At 41.7% G+C, this 16675-nt stretch overlaps 1 protein-coding gene across 1 annotated transcript in view; it reads left to right on the top strand.

Annotated features, from left to right (window-relative positions):
• Positions 1–16675, top strand: part of vwa8 (von Willebrand factor A domain containing 8) — a 321854-nt gene that overhangs the window by 162480 nt on the left and 142699 nt on the right. Inside the window, exons 22-24 of the mRNA XM_052013855.1 lie at positions 7112–7187; positions 12992–13127; positions 15280–15399. Of these exons, the coding sequence (XP_051869815.1) occupies positions 7112–7187; positions 12992–13127; positions 15280–15399 (332 nt within the window). The remainder of the gene's footprint in view (positions 1–7111; positions 7188–12991; positions 13128–15279; positions 15400–16675) is intronic.

Below are 16675 nucleotides of genomic sequence, written 5' to 3'. Positions count from 1 at the left end.
AGATGGAATGGCAGATGGAATTTAAGTCGGTCAGGTACGAGATGTTGCATTTTGGTAAGTTAAACTAGGGCAGGACTTACACAGTGAATGGTAGGGCTCTGGAGAGTATTGTAAAATCAAGAGACTTAGGGATACAGGTACATAGTTCCCTGAAAGTAACAACACAGGTAGAGAGGATGGTAAAGACGGCATTTGCACGTTTGCCTTCATCGGCCAGGGCATTGAGTACAGGAATTGGGATGTCATGTTACAAATGTACAAGATTTGTTGGGACTACACTTGGAGTATTGTGTGCAGTTCTGGCCACCCAGCTGTAGGAAGAATGTCATTAAGCTGGAAAGGGCACAAGAAAGATCCACGAGGATGTTACTGAGACTGGAAGGCTTGAGCTATAAGGAGAGACTGGGTAAGCTGGGACTTTTTTCCCTGGATGGTAGAAGTCTGAGAGGTGACCTTATAGAGGTATGTACAATCACTAGGGACACAGGTAAGGTGGATGGTCAGGGTAGGGGAGTGTAAAACTAGAGGACATAGATTTAAGGTGGGTTCATGGATAAAAAAGGCTTAGAGGGATATGAGCCGGCAAATGGGACTAACTCATGAAGGCATCTTGGTGGGCAATGAGGAGTTGGGCCACAGAGCCTGTTTTCCATGCTGTATAGCTGCTTGAGTCTATGATTCTACGGCTCTAAAGGCAACAGGTGGCAAGTGCTGTAATTTCTATCTTACAGTGAAAAAATAAAGTCCAACCTCAGGGGGCAGTGTAGAAATTAGTGTTAGGCTGAATTAAGTTAGGTGTACAAGTACCAATTGGCTCAGACTGATATCCCTTTCCTTGGCTGCCAGCTTTGCAAGGAAGCAGAGCCTCAGGAGAGACCAAACCAGTTAAAAGTGAAATTGCCAGGGGATCCCAACCCAGTGTGAACAAGGCCACCCTGGTGTTAGTTTCAGGATGAGGATCAGTGGGTTATTACCAGATGTAAGTAATAAATTCTGGGTACTGCACCTACCAGAATGCGAGATGTAATGTGAGACATTTTTGGGGATAAGTGAATCTGACTGTTACCAGTCAGTTAGATTTGAGGCAATCTCAGTGAGTTACTGTCAGCTACTGGTGAAATCAAAGCTTCTTTTGCCTTCATTCATCCCATTTCCTCCCTGCGTTTGTTTCCCCCATACTCCACACATCTTCTCTTCCTCATTTATCCCAGTCCCCTCCCACCTTCCCTTTCCCCATCCCTCCTGCTATCATTTTCCCCTTGTCCTTGCTTCCTCTCCCCTTCCTGCCAACAACCCTCTCCCCTTCCCACCTTCGCTTCACTCCCAAGCCCCACTTCACCCTCCATTTCCTGCCCATGCTAACCCCTCCCTTCCCATCTTCACTTCTCCTGCCCCCGCTTCCCCCCCCTTCCTGCTGCCTATGGTTCCCCCTCCTCCTCCTCCCGCTCTCATTTCTTCCTGTCATGGAAGACACTCTGTATCACAATCATGGACGATGGTGCTCAGCTACTGGGGACCCGACCATATGAGCGAATCACATTAAGATTCATGATCTCACTTGATAGGTTAGAATATCATGAGCTCAGGTCTCCAGGGATACTGCAGAACTCACAACCTTTTGTTTAAATAACTATCTAAATTGCCTTTTACCTTGTCCAAAATTAAATATTTATGTGTTTATATCTTCAGCAGTATTTGGTCAAGACGAATTCTCCTCAGATCTGCCACTACTGAAAATACATTAAGTTAAACATTTGCAGCAAAAAACAAACTGCTGGTGGAACTCAGTGGGTCAGGCTACATCCATGGAGGGAAATAGACAGTCGATGTTTCAGGTCGAGACCCTTCATCACTCCAGATGAAGAGTCTTGACCCAAAATGTCAGCTGTCCATTTCGCTCCACAGATGCTGCCTGACAATTCTTTGCTCCAGGTTCCAGCACCTGCAGTCACTTGGTCAGCAATATTTTCTGGTTATTTTAGTGCGAGAATACAATATGCAAGCTTGAAAGATCAGTTCTGGGTTTTGGAGCTAAATTCAGATTTGACTGCACATTTTAGTGATGAGTAAGATTTTTAACAACTACTAGTTTACTGGCTTGCGATTCTAGGATTCTTTTTTAAATCCTGCTGTTGGTGAAGCAGAACTTTTTTTTTGCCACATTCAGAGTTGAAGAGTGCAATTCAATAACAAATGGAACTAGGACACCTGCAGTACAGCTGTGCTTCTAAAAATAACCAAGAGCATTATCTGCATTCCCACTGAAGTTATTTCTGACACTTGCTGTTTTTGCCTGACTGGCCTACCTCCCAGGGAATGATGAATCATGAGACAGAGCTGGAAAGACTAGAAGGAAAAAGCTACAGTAAATGGTTTTTGTAATCTTAAATTAGCAAAAGCAAAAAAAAATTGTGTTGATATAATGTCCTACAGAATTAAAGGGAAATTTAATAGTGGTGTTCAAAACCATAACTTTGATAGAGTAAATTAGGAAAAATTGATTCCAGTAAGTAGAGAACAGATTTAAGGTAATTGCTGCAAAATCCATGTGACATCGGGATAAATGATTATATAGTGTGTTGTTACAAAAGGAGTGCACTATTTGATGAAGTATGAAAGGTAGGAGCAGATTTAATATCAGTTTTCAGAATGTATTTCAATAAAGAGAAAACGATCGAAGTGTTGTGTAAAAAGAGTAGGTGTACCATACCAATCGGAAAGGTTTCACAAGATTATAGATCCTCTCCACGTTACGGCAGGGTTCCATTCCTGTGAAATGTTTGTAACCTGGACAATTTGCAAGTAGGAAATGCGCCCACAAACCAAGTTCCCAGGCAGCAGAAAATGCCTGCAGTCCTGCAGCAGCCGGGAAATCCATCCCGCTGGTCTCCCAAGTGCTTGTTCGTATGTAGAGGCTGTACATAAGTCGTGCGTTCGTAACCTGGGGAGGACCAGTATAGCACAGACCAATGAGCTGAATGTCTAGTTTCTATGCTGAAACACTTTATGTTTCTATCATAACTGTGAGTATACTTCATAAAACACTTAATATGCATCTGGAGTTCATGAAAGACATTGTATTAAATCTTTTTACATCTATAATATAATAACACAAAGTCCATGCAACTTCATATCAAAGATTTATAATTTATAAATAAGATTACTGGATTTTGGTGAATTCTGAGTTCTGTTATCTAGAAGAATGTTATCCTTAAATCATCTTGAATTGGTGTTATACTTGAATGTTCAACCTGGTTTAGAAACAATGATGATGTTATTTTCATGATTTTCTATTGTGGTGGATCAGCTTCTAATAATTAGCCTTCTCATAAATAGGGACAATGGCATCAAGGAACAATTAAACACAAGCAGGTCTGATATCACAGGTCATGAATGACATTCCCTTTGCACACCTCATATCTCAGGTACTTGGAGGCAGGTGGCCGTATCAGTTCTAAGCATCAATCATTCCTTTCCAGAACTTTACTTCTGTTTTTGTTGTATTTGGTATTGAATTCCTTTCCTCTTGGGGTTTTGTTCCTTGTAATAGTATTGTTGAAGTTTCTCCCACGATGGTTTCCTTGATCTAAGCCATGATTTCAGCATAGATGTGAATCTGAAAGGAAGATATGTCCGTCTTTTCTGTCAGTGGAATCTCAAATCCAGTCCTGGTTGCAGCTGCAACAACAAAATCAAATAATAGAACGTATCATCAAAGAGACCCATCCCCATTCTTTTCCAAGACACATGAACCACATTCACATGCCATACCATATGCCATAATCTATGCACCAACATATGTTGCTACCATTGTCATACTATAAGAAAGAAAATCAACTGAATTTTATTTTATCGTCAGAGGTTTTGTAAAAGTTGCACTTGGAAGTCACCACCATTAAAGAAGCTGGTCTCCATCCAGTTGGATTCGCTCTGTAACATACATAGAAACTGAGCACACTGATGGTCTCAGGAGGTCCATGAAATGTTAACTAATGGGAATCAAGGAGAAAACTCTCCATCAGCTGGATTCTTATCTAGCACAAAGGAAGAGGATTGAAGTTATTGAGTGGCAATTATCACCATCCAGGTTGTCACTCCAGGTGATCCTCAGAGCAGTGTATCAGGCCAACCATCTCCAGTTGGTTCATCTCTGATCTTTTTTCTATCAGTAACCTTCCTTCCATCATAAAGTTGTACTTGGGTATGTTTACTGAGCATGGGTCAGTTCACATGATGTTCAATTCCAACTGCTACTGCTTAGGTAGTGAATTTTTCCATGAGTTGGATTGACAAATCACAAGTTTCATTCATGCTGCACAATGTCCTGATGATCAATTCCTCACTGAGAGAGAGCGTCTTCACACTCAGTGACTTCACAGTTGCTGAATGCCTCACCACCTATTATCATGGACAACACCACTGACCAGAAACAGCTGGATGAAGCACCTAAATACTGCAAAGTCAAGTTCATTGTTGTGTGCACAAGTACATATATGCACAGGTGCAATGAAAAACTTACTTGCAGCAGTATCACAGGCACATAGCATCCAATACACAACATTCACAAAAAACATAAATAAACAACATAAATTATACAAGAAAGAACACAATTAGAACAAAAAAATGTCCATTGTAGTGCAAAGTGGTTATAGTGTTGCTATACTGAGGTGTTGATTAGGGTTGTGCAGTTAGTTCAAGAACCAAATGGTTGAAAGGAAGTAGCTGTTTTTGAACCTGGTGGTGTAGGACTTCAGGCTTTTGTACCTTCTGCCTGATGATAGCTATGAGAAGATGGTATGGCTCGGATGTGGGGACCTTTGATGAAGGATGTTGCCTTCTTGAGGCAGTGCTTCAGGTAGATACCATCAATAGTGGGGAGAGATGTGCAGTGATATATTAGGCAGAGTCCACAACTCTCAGCAGTTTCTTATGTTCCTGCACATTCGAAATGCAATCAGACCTTGATGCAACCAGTCAGGATACTTTCAACAGTACGTCTGTAGAAGTTTGTTAGAATGTTTGGTGACACGTCAGGAACTGGGTATTCTGCATGGAATGACTCACCTCCTGACAACTGAAAGTCCTTCCATCATCTACAAGTCACAGGTCTGAAGTGTGATGCAACATTCTCACTTGTCTGGATAAGTCCTTCTCCGACAGTACTCAAGAAGCTTGACACCATCCAGAACTAAGCAACCCAAATGATTGGTACCCAATGTCTACCCTAAGCACTCACATTCCCCTACCACAAACCACCACAGCTGTTGGGTGTACCATATACTAAAAACTCACCAAGACTCCTGCAGGAGCACTTTTCAAACCTTTGTCTTTTACAAGGTTAGGTGATGCGAGGAAACAGTTGCTATCCAAGCCATATGTTATTCTGACTAACCCATTGTTCTTTCTCCAAAACACCGGAACTCCCATGCCCTCTGCGGTTCAGCAGACTAACTTCAGCAGTTCAGAAGGCAATTCACCAGCATCTTCTCAAGACAAATTAGAGTTGGGCAATGGCTGGATTCCATCAGCAAATGAAACAAAAACAATGAAGCCCATGATAAGCGGTGCAGGGAGAATCTCAACATTGATCTTTTTGGATATTTTGGAAGTTGCACTAGTGAGAGATTAGTTTTCCTTTGGCCTTATTAACTGAGAGTTTCCTTCTGAATCTGCCAAAGGGGACATTGTTACGTAGGGTGAGGAAACTCTACAATGGCTTCCATTCAGATATTTGATTGCAGAGAATTTGGTAGAATTGCTAGCATGGTAGAAGGTCAGCTTTGAATGCCAGAACCTCTGTGTTGCTGCTGCAGACATAAATCACATTCAGAATTGATACTGGCTCCATCTCCTCAATGGCTGCCATGAACAGGCCATACCGAGATGTCTGACATGTGGGAAAACCCACTGACGTGCTTTGCCATGCTTCTGTGCATTTTGCTGCATCAGAGCTCTTTTCCCCCAAGGTGAAATGAATGCTCTTGATCTGTTTGGCCAGATCTCATTTAGTAAAGTCCAGAGATTTGCAGAGCCAATACTAGGGGGTTCCCAAGTGATGCAAGGGGATTGCTTGAGTTTAACAGAATAAAAACTACACAGGCTATCAGCAATAAACCTTCTAGTCCTTCTTGTGCCAGAAACACAAGACCCTTAATTTGCTGGATGGAAGTGTTATTGTATGGATGTTTTTTTCATGCCAATTGACTGCAATGTTTCTTACCTTTGTTTGGTTGTAACCTGCTTTAGGACTTGCAGAGAAATCAACTTTAAGTATTTTTTTAACAAATATCAATGCAAGCTTAGAATCAAAGTACGATGCAGTACACAATGAGATGTTTCAGCCCATGTAGCAGAGCCAGCCCTTTGAAAGTATGGCAACTGCTCTGCCCGGGATCACAAGAAATTGCAGAGAGTTGTGGACACAGCTCAACACATCATGGAAACCAGCCTCCCCTCCATGGACTTTCTCTATACTTCTTGCTACCTCAGTAAAGCAGCCAATACAGTATAATCAAAGATCCCACCCACCTGGGACATTGTCTCTTCTCCCCTCTCCCATCAGACAGAAGAATCAAAAGCTTGAAAGCACGTACCACTAGGCTCAAGGACAGCTTCTATCCCACTGTAATAAGACTATTGAACGGTTCCCTAGTACGATAAAATGGACTCTTGACCTTACAATCTAGCTCGTTATGACCTTGCACCTTATTGTCTACCTGCACTGCACTTTACTCCGTATTCTGTATTGTTTTACCTTGTACTACCTCAATGCACTGTGTGATGAATTGATCTGTATGAATAGTGTGCAAGACAAGTTTTTCACTGTACTTTGGTACAAGTGACAATAATAAATCAATTCCAGTTCCAAAGAGTTATCCAATTGGTCTCACTCACCGGCTCACTCTCTTGTTTAAATATATGTCAATTCCATTTAGCTAGTTACTATTGTAACACATAAGTGAATATTGCAGCTTCCCATCATATATCTCTTTTGTTACATGCTTATTTTTATTCATTGATATATGGTAAGATGCAACAAAACTCAGTTGTCTGTAAACTGGGATCTAAAATTTTAACAATTGAAATTGAGATGTGTTTTGCTTTATTTCAGGGATACCACTGTGCAGAGTCTGACTTTACAGCCATCTGTTCAACATGGGGTCATCATGTATGAAGATTCTCCTCTGGTTAGTCTTAACAAACCTATGATAAGCTACAATAGCCTGTCCTCATTCCTGATTCAGATAAAATGGATGAAAACAACAACTACCACAACAACTAAAAACAGAATGCTGGAAACACTTAGCAGGTCAGGCAGCATCAGTGGGGAAAGAAAGAGAATCAAGTTTTTGGGTGAAGGAACTTAGTTCAGAATTAGAAAAGTAAGAAGACAAGTGTGTATTAAGTTGCACAGAAAGAATGTCTGATAGGGTGCACACTGCATTTGTCAAGGCAACAATTACTTTAAAAATCTGCCCTTTTATCTCTTCACTTCTCATCATCCAGCCCTTCCAGATGAAGCAACAGTTCACTTGCACTTCTTCCAATTTAGTGTATTGTGTTTGTGGCTCACAATGAGTTCTCCTCTACATTGGACAAACCAAATGCAGATTGGATGATCTCTTTGCAGAGCACATCCATCAAGTCTGGATGAGTGACCCTAAGCTTCCAGTCACCTGTCACTTTAATTTTCTGTCTCACTCAAGTTTCTGACATCCTGTGTTGCTCCAGTGGTGTGCAACGTAAGCTCAATGAACAACACCTCTTCTTCCTTAGGGCTTAATATTGAGTTTAACAATCTTAGGTAAACTTGCACTATTTTTTCTCTTTACAGATGCAACTATACCTTTCTATTTCAATTTGTTATATTTCAAATTGTTTCTGCATCATTTTGTTCTAACTGCTGGTTCTTAAAGTCATTGTTGCCTTGATAAATTTTGTCTGCACCCTATCCCCTCTGTTCTCTCCACCCCTCTCTGCAACGTAAACTATGCTTGTCTTCTCACTTTTCCAGTCCTTGACCCAAAATATCGACCCTGTTTCTCTCCTCACGGATGCTACCTGATCTGCTGAGTGTTTCCAGCATTCCAACAACAGCCACCATGTGTTTATGAGAAACATCCTTAGATGCCTCTCAGGAACACAAACAGCATTAGAAACCGGGACATATAAAGCAATATCAGGCAGATGACTGAAAGTTCAGGTATGTGGATAGCTTTTAAGGAGTGACTGGAGATGGAGAGCTGTCAAGAGGAATTATCACATACTTACACTGATAGGGTGCAGACCAAAGTTACCAAGGTAGGAATTACTTTGAAAGCCAGCAGTTGGAACAAGATGTTGCAGAAACAATTTGAAATGACGCAGAAGGAAGCTATTTGAGTTACTGGGTCCATGCCAGTTCCCAATGGAGCAATCCCATCAATCCTATTCCCCCTCTCCTTATTTCCCTGTAACTTATTCTCTCTCACACATGCCCGTCAACTCCCTTTTGATTTTTTTTCCTTTAACCTACAACAGGGGTAATTTAAAATAGCCAGTTAACCCACAAATTGGAGCTGAAGCCATGACACTAATTTTTGAGCAACAAAAAGCACTTCGTGTCATGCAGCACTGAAATACTCCTCCAGCCCAACTTATCCATGCTGGCCAAGGTGCCTACCTGAGCAAGTCCCATTTGCCTGCATTTGGCCCATATCGCTTTAAATTTTTCCTATCTATGTACCTGTCCAGGTACCTTTTAAATGTTGTTAATGTACCTGCCTCAATCACTTCCTCTGCAGCTCATTCCAAATACTGATCACTCTGTGGGTGAAAAAGTTGCCCCTCAACTTCCTATTAAGTCTCTTCCCTCTCACCTTAAACCTATGCCTTGTAGTTCTTGACTCCCCAACCCTGGGAAAAAGACTGTGCGCATTACTTGGAGGAGTGCAGAGATCCTGAAGAGTAGTAGAGCTAGAGGAGGAACTTATACCTGCTCTAAGTTCCTGTCCAAGTGTGATATTGTCCTGATTAGGAAATTAATTGCCATTCCTTCAACATTGCATGATCTAAATCCTGGGACAACCTACCCAGCAACACTGGGAGTACCTTCACTGGGGCAACCACAATGGCTTGCCAGCTTTCCAATACATTAAGAGATGGGCAATAAATGTTGGCCTTCACAGGAGTGCCCATATCCCGTATGTGAACTGAAAAGCATAGGGTAGGGCAAGGGCTAGTAAATGACAGCTAGTACTCACTGTGGATCAGAGGTGTTGGGTATGTAAGATTCTTGCCTCTAATGAGTAGAGTGATAGAGTCATACTGCTCAGAAACAGGCCTCTTGGCCCACCACGTCCACGCCAACCATAAAGAACCCTTCCACACCAATCCCATTGTCCTGAACTTGGTCCATAGCCTTGTATGCCTCGGTGATTGAAATTCTCATCCAGGTTCTTCAAGTTTCAAGTTCATTGTCATGGGCGTACGTAGCCAGGGTATAAATGCCATGAAAGTTAGCTTTTTGCAGCAGCATCATAGTGCATTAACATAAACTTAAATTAACATAAATTGTCACTTACACAGGAAAATAAACATAATGACATTAGTGCAGGTTGAGGGAGAGAGAAAAAGAAATATAGTCCAAGCGGGTGTTAAGGTTTTTCAGGTTAGTGATGGCAGTGGGGAAGAACTCGTTAGGTGTGGGTCTTCAGGCTCCTGTACCTCCTGCCTGATGGCAGCATTGAGAAGAGGGCCCTCCCACAGTGCTACTTGCAGAGGGAGTTCCAAGACTTAGATCCAGACCATTGAAATAACAGTAAAAGATGTTCATCAGGATGGTATGTGATTTAAGAGGGGTACATACAGAGGGTGGGAGTGAGGAGCATTTCCATGTGTCTGATCCCTTGTACACCTGGAGGTTAGGGGGTCATAGAACTGGAGGGGCACACAGCCAAGCTTGACAAGATACTACCTGCCTTCATGCCCATTGACTTCAATTCTGCCAGCGCTCCTCAATAGAACTGGTATCTACTGAGGAGCCCTGGTAGAACTAAAGTCAGTGGCCATCACTTTATTGACTTCAATTTTACCCCACTTGGACAAATGTTGCCCTGATGTCAAAGATAGCACTCCCACCCCACAATTCATCTCCATGGTACATATTTGGATCAAGGATGGCGATCTTGTTCCAAGGACCAAGGTGAAGTCCGGAGCCAAATGGTCCCAAATGGTGAGCAAGATATTCTCACTGATAACCTGTTACCAAACTGGGGATTGGTAACAGGTTATCAGTGAGAACATCTTGCTCGCCATTACTTGTGTCCATACATCAAGCATCAGAGTTCAGATTGAAGAGATTTTCAACCAATTCTAACCCAACCATTTCCACAACCCCAGAATCCACCCATGGAGAGGAGGATCAGGAGACGCTGCCGGCTTTCCACCTGCTAGCTCTGACTGAGGTTAACTCCAGTTGAAACAATTGCAGTCAGCAGCAATTCCCAGGGCAGTCAGTACATGCATCTCATTAAACATCTGGAATCCTCAGGCCAGCTAATCTGGCCATCTCACTGTAGATTCTACTAACTGGGAGATTATTGGAAGTATATCAAGGTTCAGGAGATCTTAAAATGAAAATGTTTTTGTGTGTCTTTAATGAATTTAAATTCATGTCATTGTAAATTAAGTTAATTAATTCACAGATTTTATCTCATCCAAAAACACAAATGAATAAACTTAACATATTCCTTTTAAAACAATTTTCTGATGAATATTTTGGTATGCTCATCAATATTGAGAATGTTTCAAACAATTTGGCCGTTAACTTTAACAGAGCCATTGTGAGGATTTGTCATGAGCCATCATTGATCTTTTTATTCAAAGTTAAATGGCAAACTATTTAATTTTAACTCAGACACTGGACCCTGCAGAACTCCAGATGCTGAATTTATTGTCTATGAAGTACTTTCCCTGACAATCTGGCTTGTTAAGAGGGATCAGAGTTGGTGTGGTAAAAATCCTCCTTGAATTTACTTGTTCTCCACTTGGACTCTCAGACCCCTTTAAATTCAGTGAAATCAGATGGCACTCTGAGCAAATGCAAGAAGTTCCATCCTTCCTATTTACAAGCAACTGGAAATGAATTTTGTACAACCATCTTTATGCAGGACTGCATTTGAGTGGACAAATGAAGCAAATTATGTGAAAATTAAAAAAAACTGCAAGTGCTGAGTCTGAAATAAAAACAGAAGAGTCATAGAGCAAAAGAGCACAGGTGCAGGCCCTTCAGCCCAATGAGGCCATAATGACCATGATGCCCACCCAACTAGTCCCAATTTCCTGCGTTCGGCCCATGTCTCTCTAAGCCCCGCCCCTCCATGTACCTATCCAAATGCTTCTTAAATGATGCTATTGACCTGCCTCAACCACCTCCTCTGGCAGCTCATTCCATATACTCACCACCCTCTGCATGAAAAAGTTGCCCCTCAGATCCCTTTAAAATCTTTCCCCTCTCACCCTAAACCTATGCCCCCTAGTTTTGGACTCCCCTACCCTGGGAAAAAGACTGTTACCATCCTCCTTATCTATGCCACTCATAATTTTAACCTCTTCGATAAGGTTGGCCCCTTAGTCTCCTAGGTTTCAAGGAATAAAGACCTAGCCTGGCCAACCTCTCCCTATAACTCAGGCCCTCTAGTCCTGGCAACATCCTTGTAAATCTTCTCTGCATTCTTTCCAGCTTAACCGTGTCTTTCCTATAACACAGTGAACAAAGCTGTACACAGTACTTGAAGTGCGGCCTCACCAATGACTTATACAACTGCAAGATAATACCCCAGCTCCTGTACTCAATGCCCTAAGAGCCATTAGAGATGATGCAAATCTAAGAGTCATAGAGAGAGGAGGCTCCAGTAAGTTATAGATCCAAACTGCATAAAAACAGACCTTTCTGCCTATCAAGTCTACACTAACCATCAAGCATCATTTACTCTAATCCTACACTAATCCAATTTTATTTTCCCCATGTTCCCAACATCTCCTCTCATTCACCTACACACTGAGGGAAATTCACAGTGGTCAAGTAACCCATCAACCCTCATGACTTTGGGACATGGGAGGAAACCGGAGCATCCAGAGGAAACCCATGTGGTCACGGGGAGACCATGCAAATTCCAGATAGATAGCACCAGAGGTCAGGATTGAACTAAGGTTACTGTTACAGTGAGGCAGCAGCTCTGCTAGCTGTGCCACAGATGCCTGAACTCCTGAGATTTCCAACATTCTGTGTTTCTATTGAAACAAACTATGTTCATTCTCGACATAACCAGGAATCAGACAAAATGAACTTTTCCCTTTTCCCTGAAAGACAGCTGTGAGTATATGTCCCTACATCTAAGGCAGCCTAGGGGAGCATGAAATATTGCTGTGGGGAGTGGGAATAATTGGATTACTCATTAAAAAGGATGATATTACACAGACCAAATGGAAGTCTTCTGTGCTGTATGATAACATCCTTCTCTCTGTTGCTCATCCCACACTTTCCTGAACAGCCTCCTCCAGGCCATTGAAATGATATGCCCAGTTGTCAACCTACAAGTTGAAAGCTACAACAAAAAAACCTTTACACATTTTAGTTATCAATTGCTTGCAGGAAACACCCACTCCCCTCTTTCAGGCAGCCTTCCATAACACCACTTGGAAGATCAAGCACCACTCATTTATAGCTCCTTGCTTTGACATCCTGATAAGTGAAAATATCTTCTCCAAGCTTATGCTGTTGATTGCCTTCAGAAATTTAAAGACCTCTGTCCTGCATCCCCGACTCTTCTAATGAAAGGAGCTACAGTCTGTTCATTCTTTCCTGATAATTATGACATCTCTGTTTCACATCATCTGTAGTGGCTCTGTAGTGATTCACTGTTCTGTTATTAATCAGTGGGAGATTCTGAGGGTGTGGAGCTTCTTTGACAAGAAAGCCATAAATGCCATTTGTTTCTTTCATGCCCAGGTGAGAGCTGTTAAACGTGGACACATCCTGGTCATTGATGAGGCTGACAAGGCACCAACCAATGTCACCTGCATCCTGAAGACATTGGTGGAAAGTGGCGAGATGATTCTCTCTGATGGAAGACGCATTGTTGTTGGTAAGTATTGCTGATTCTCTGAAGATTGACAATGCAAACTGCCAAAGAAAGTAGCAAACATGAATAATGGAATATTTCCAATTGTATATATTTTACTAATTCATAGCAAGCTGAATTTATTAGTCTTATAATCTAATGACAATCAGGGATTAAATACTATAATTAATTTTCAAATTTCAGGAGTGATGAAACCCACTGCAGCATGGCATGATCACACTTTCTGAGGCATGCCCTTGGACAAGTTTGACTCTGCTGAGACTGGGCCAGGGAGTTCACAATTAGGAACCATAAGTGTAGGATGGTCATGCATTAAAACGTGACATCCAAGACCATAAAAAGTAGCTGACGCGAATAAAATAGACGTACACAGGAAAGCTGGAGGGGTAAATAAGAACTTGCATGTGAATAGCGTCTTTAATATAGTAATATATTCCAAGATGCTTTTTGGAAGCATTATCAGATGAGATTTTGACACATAGGAAGGTGTTCAAAGAATTAGGTTTTAAGGAAAAACTTAAAGGAGGAGAAAAAAGTGGAGAAATTGGGAAGTTTAGGAATTTCAGAAATTAGGGGCTTGAATGAAAAAAGTGATTGCAATCAGGAAAGTGCGAGGGAACAAAATTGGAAGAATTTGGTGGTCATAGACTCATGGAGCTATACAGCATGGAAACAAACACTTAAACCCAACTTGTCCAAGCCAACCAAGTCACCTAACTGAGCTAGTCACATTTGCCTGCATTTGGCCCATTTCCCTCTAACCCTTTCCTATCCACGTACCTGCCCAAATGCCTTTGAAATGTTGTAATTGTATCCACCCCTACCACTTCCTCTGGCAGTTCGTTCCATATACTCATCGCCCTCTGTGTGAAAAGTTGCCCCTCGGGTCCCTTTCGCCTCTCACCTTAAACCTATGCCCTCTAGTTTTGGACTCCCTTACCCTGGGGAAAAGACTTTGGCTATTCCCTTTATCTATGCCCCTCATGATTTTATAAATGTCTATAAGGTCATCCTCAGCTTCCTACACTCCAGGGAAAACAGTCCCCACCTATCCAGCTTCTTCTTAAAACCCAAGCGCTCCAGTCCCAGTAACGTCCTCGTAAATCTTTTTTGAACCCTCTCCAGTTTAATGACATCCTTCCTATAGCAGGGCAACCAGAACTGTATGCAATATTCCAAATGTGGCCTTACCAACATCTTGTACAGTGGTGGTGTCAGAGAGATGTAGGATTGGAGCTGATCATAGAGAGAGAGGGACAGGCAAGGTATAGAGATGTTTAAAAATCAATAGAAGAATTTTAAAACTGAAGCTTTTCTGGATCTTCCAGGGAGTTTGGGTGACAGACGAATGGGATTTGGCATGTAATAAGATCTGAGCAGCAGAGCTTTGCATGAGTTTGAATTTACAGAGATCAGCTTCAAAATAGTTACATGAGGAAATATAATAAGTTTCTCAGCAGCAGGTGAGCTGAGGGTGATATTATGGGTGTGTAAATAACTAGTCATGATGACGGATAGTTACATGGTGAGGAGTTCCTCTCAGTGCTAAAAGTTTGCAAACAATCAGTTCATCCTAAGGGAGTACCCAGGTAGTGTGACTAGGGACTGGAGTCTGTGGAAGAGGGGAATGGACAAGAAGAAAGTTGTGCTGCTTGGGTTATGTGAAGGAAGGTGAAAGGAGGCTCAAATGGAGCATAAGCACTTCCATGTATCAGCTGACCCAAAAGATCTGCTCCTTCGTTATAAACCCTATGTGGGGTTGTTGTAGGCAGGCTTCCCTGGGAGTGTGGTGCTGACAATATGAACTTAGTTTATAATTTAAAACTAAACTGTCTGCTCAAGCCGCTGGAAGAAATTATTTTAAAAGGCCTTGCTTCTCTTATTGCAGTAGTCTAGCCCTTGGTGGGATGTCTTGCACATCCTCCCCAACAGTTGGCAACTAGGAAGCTGGCCTCTTCGAAATCTGACCTGTTTCCCTCCCCAGTGCCTTTGAGCTGTACTGGGCAAAATTCCCAACGAGAGATTCTGGACCTGCATCTCTTTATATTTTCAACAAATCAAGATTTTTTCAAAAATATATATGAAATGTAGTGTTAGCAACAAAAGTTCTCTTTAATTACTAAGGAATATGATGGATCACATGCTGATATTTCAGATCAAGCCAGTGCTGAAGGAAGACCAGACGTGATAGTAATTCATCCAGATTTCCGAATGATCGTTCTGGCAAATAGACCAGGGTTTCCCTTTTTGGGTAATGATTTCTTCGGTGCTCTAGGTAAGACTTGTGATTCAACCCTTTATTCACACCGAACTTAGTATTTGTGATTTTACTGGAATGTCCACAGTAGAATTGCCACACATTTATCCTTGACTAGTTTATGATATCAAGCTACCACAAGGAGCAAGATGGTTCTTGCTGCCTCAGTAAAACAGTTAACATAATCAAAGACCCCACTCACCCCGGACATTCTCTCTTCTCCCCCCTGCCATCAGGCAGAAGATGCAAAAGCCTGAAAGCACATACCACCAGGCTCAAGGACAGCTTCTATCCTGCTGTTGTAAGACTATTGAACAGTCCCCTAGTACGATAAAATGGACTCTTGACCTCACAATCTACCTCGTTATGACTTTGCACCTTATTGTCTGCCTGCACTGCACTTTCTCTCTAACTGTAACACTTTATTCTGCATTCTGTTATTGCTTTTCCCTTGTACTACCTCAATGCACAAATGAGATGAAATGATCTGTATGGATAGCACACAAAACAAAGTTTTTCACTGTACTTTGGTACATGTGACAATAATAAACCGATTTTATTTCTCATGTTAACTTGTCCCATAATTTTGTGTGGGGATTAGTTGGCAGCGGGGGGGAGGGAACGGTTTGGGAGTGTAGGAAAAGAAGATTATTTTTGGTTTTATTTCTATGAAAGTAGTTATGCCTTACAAATGACATCATATGTTCAAAATGCCAAATTGCCAATCCTTTTCAATTGTCGAATTTCCTTTTGAAAGCTACCATTGAATCTGCTTAGCACTCCATTTGCACATTGTCTTCAGACCACAACAACTCACTGCTTCAAAATATTTCTTCTCAGCTCCCCCGGTCACCATTCCACTTGCCAGATTTCCCTATCCATTTAATCAAAAGCATTCACAATTTTGATCCCTCTATCAAATCTCATTTTAAGCTTATCTGCTTTAAATAGATCAGTCCCAAATTCTCTAGTCTCTGCATGTGACTGAAGTCCTTTATCCCTGTTATCATTCCAGTAAATCTCCTCTGCACTCCCCAAGGACTTAATGCCCTTTCTAAAATGTGGTGGCCAGATTTTGATCGTTCTCCAGCTGAGGCTTAAACCAGTAATATATAACTTGTTTTTGTAGCCTGTGCTTCTATTTATAAAACAAAAGATCCCACATGTCTAACATGTCATTCATCATTAAAGATTTGTATGTGTCCCTGCTCTCTGTGTTCCTGCACCCTGCTTAAATTGTACTATTTTTTCTATGTTGTGCTTCCTCATAACTCCTATCAAAATGAATCACTTT

Source organism: Pristis pectinata, chromosome 4, assembly GCF_009764475.1.
Source record: "Pristis pectinata isolate sPriPec2 chromosome 4, sPriPec2.1.pri, whole genome shotgun sequence".
Lineage (NCBI taxonomy): Eukaryota > Metazoa > Chordata > Chondrichthyes > Rhinopristiformes > Pristidae > Pristis > Pristis pectinata.
Note: the sequence above shows the minus strand (reverse complement) of the source record. Positions and strands in the feature narration are given on the sequence as shown.